Source organism: Brassica napus, chromosome C3, assembly GCF_020379485.1.
Source record: "Brassica napus cultivar Da-Ae chromosome C3, Da-Ae, whole genome shotgun sequence".
NCBI classification, from domain to species: domain Eukaryota; kingdom Viridiplantae; phylum Streptophyta; class Magnoliopsida; order Brassicales; family Brassicaceae; genus Brassica; species Brassica napus.
In genome coordinates, this window is record NC_063446.1 from 74,202,228 (window position 1) to 74,204,914 (window position 2,687).

At 31.4% G+C, this 2,687-nt stretch overlaps 1 protein-coding gene across 1 annotated transcript; it reads left to right on the top strand.

The window, feature by feature from the left end:
* LOC106429076 (transcription factor MYB72-like) lies at positions 1–1,500 on the top strand. The gene is made up of 3 exons (XM_013869821.2): positions 1–229; positions 319–448; positions 538–1,500. Exons 1-3 carry the CDS (start codon positions 91–93, stop codon positions 1,166–1,168), a joined length of 900 nt encoding a protein of 299 aa, XP_013725275.2. The 5' UTR covers positions 1–90; the 3' UTR covers positions 1,169–1,500.
* The last annotated feature ends 1,187 nt before the right edge of the window (positions 1,501–2,687 follow it).

The window sequence follows — 2,687 nt, forward strand, 5'->3', positions numbered from 1 at the left end:
ATATATATAGGATCTCCTAGTAATCAAATCATAACACACAACAATTGTATACACCAAGTATAATTATATAGAGAAAGTGGGACGTTAAGAATGGGGAAAGGAAGAGCACCATGCTGTGACAAGAGCAAAGTGAAGAGAGGGCCATGGAGCCCAAAAGAAGATCTTACTCTCATCACTTTTATTCAGAAACATGGCCATCACAATTGGAGATCTCTTCCCAAGCTTGCTGGTCAGTATAGTCTCTCTATATATTCGTACATGTTTCAGTGATAATATATAGTAAAAGGTCGGAGTTATAATTAATTAAATGAATGATAGGATTGATGAGGTGTGGGAAGAGTTGTCGACTGAGATGGATAAACTATCTGAGACCGGACGTGAAGCGAGGGAACTTCAGCAAAGAGGAGGAAGATGCCATCATCCACTTCCATCAAACCCTTGGAAACAAGTTTGTCTACACAAATCTATAGCTAGCTACCATATATCTTTCGTGCTTTGCGATAGAGATTAATTAATTTGACATATATATTTGATCAGGTGGTCAAAGATCGCGTCCTTCTTACCTGGAAGAACCGACAACGAGATAAAAAACGTGTGGAACACTCATCTCAAGAAACGACTCTTTCCCAACTCATCTTCTTATTCATCCATCTCTTGCCCTAATGATCGACCCACAGAAGCAGATCAAAAGAAGAACTATGCCATCGTCCAAGAAGAACGAAATTCTAGGGATAATGAGAGCCAAGACCCACCTTCGTCGTCTCATCTCCACGGCAAACATATGCACACAAAGCCAGAGCTTGATGAGGTTAATGAACTCCACGAGATCCAACTCCTTCTCGACCATGACGACTTTGATGATATAACCTCAGCGTTTCTTCAAACAACCGAAACGTTATTTCCAGTGCAACCACTAGACTCGCTTCTTCAGACTCCCACCTTAACCGGGTTTCACAATACAGGCGGAGCGACTCAAGAGGCAACCGAACCACAATCATTTGATCATTCTCAACCGGAAATTCCATGCGGATTTGAAGAAACAAACGGAGAATTTGACTTGTGGTCGCAGCCTAGTCCTAATAGTGAGGAGTTCGACGAGTGGCTCAGCTTTATGGACAACCAAACTTACTTTGATGACTTTACTTTGTTCGGAGAAGTATGCCTATGAATATATGCACGACCATAATGCATGATGAGCGTTGTCTTAACTTTTGCATATTGCAAATATCACCTGTATTTATAAACCTATATGCATCATATCTTCAACTATGACATTATACGTTGATGACTTCACTTTGCTAAATTCATCAAAATAACTAAACGTTTCGGTGTAAACCAAACCCTACAGAAGGTGAGGAGAGTTGTGAAGCTTCGAGTTATATACATATATGACTCAAATTGACTTCTAATCTTTAATTGATTTTACGTATAACTTTAAAAATATTAAGAGTAATTGTTTTGTCCGCACATGCGAATATAATCTTCTGAGTTATTTTTGGGTTAACCAACCAATAGAATTTCATTATTTCAAATTTGATATCTTTTAAAATAAGAAACAAAATATTGTCAAATTATATTACTTTAAAAAAAAAAAAAAAAAAGTAAAACAAAATAGTATTTAGCAAACACTAAACCCTAAATCCTAATCACTAAACCCTAAATCATAATCCCTAAACCCTAAACCCTTGGATAAATCCTAAACCCTTGGGTAAACCTTAAACCCTTGAATAAATCCTAAACTCTAAATAAAAAAACACTAAAACTCTAAACCGTAAAATCCTAAACCCTAAACCCTTTTGTGTTTTAGCGTTTAGTGATATTGATTTTGAGTTTAGGATTTATCCAAGGGTTTAGGGTTTACCTAAGGGTTTAGGGTTTAGTATTTAGGGTTTAGGATTATGATTTAGGGTTTATTGTTTTGCCGACGACGTTAAACATATATTTTTTGTAATTAGTATTATTATTTTATTTCTTTTTACCTTTTAATTTAAAAAACATAATATAATTTGACAATATTGTGTTTCCTTTTTTAAAATATATCGAATATGAAATAACATAATCCTATTGGTTGGTGAACCCAAGAATAAGTCTAATCTTCTTATGAATATTTATTGGTTCAAATCAAACCAGCACAATAAGTTATTATATATGTCTTCAGAAAAATTAAATCAAACATCAAATTATTTATATTTGTTAAAGTTTTTCATTTAAAACACTCAAAGATTAAATATATTTTGGAAAATATCTCTATGCAATTGTTTTTACTTGATTAATATTTGATTATAAATTAATGTTGTATATCTTAATTAAAAAAATTATAATAGAAAAATATTATTTCAAGATAACAACACAACATATAAGAAATATCTTATTTTTTTAAATATGATATTATTAATATAAAAACCATTTTAATTATATAATAAAAAAAAAATATATATATATATATATATATATATATTCATTAAGAAAACAACACAATATATAAGAATTGTCTTATTTTTATTAAAAAAATATATGATATTATTAATATAAATTCGTTTTTAATTATGAAATAAAAATATATAAATTTGTAATAAGGGTAACTATGACATTAACCAGTTTATCTTTTAATGTGAGAATTATCTTGCAAAAAATTACTTCGCAAATACTAGTATAGATTTGGGCGCAAGTGTTTTCACTTTATATGG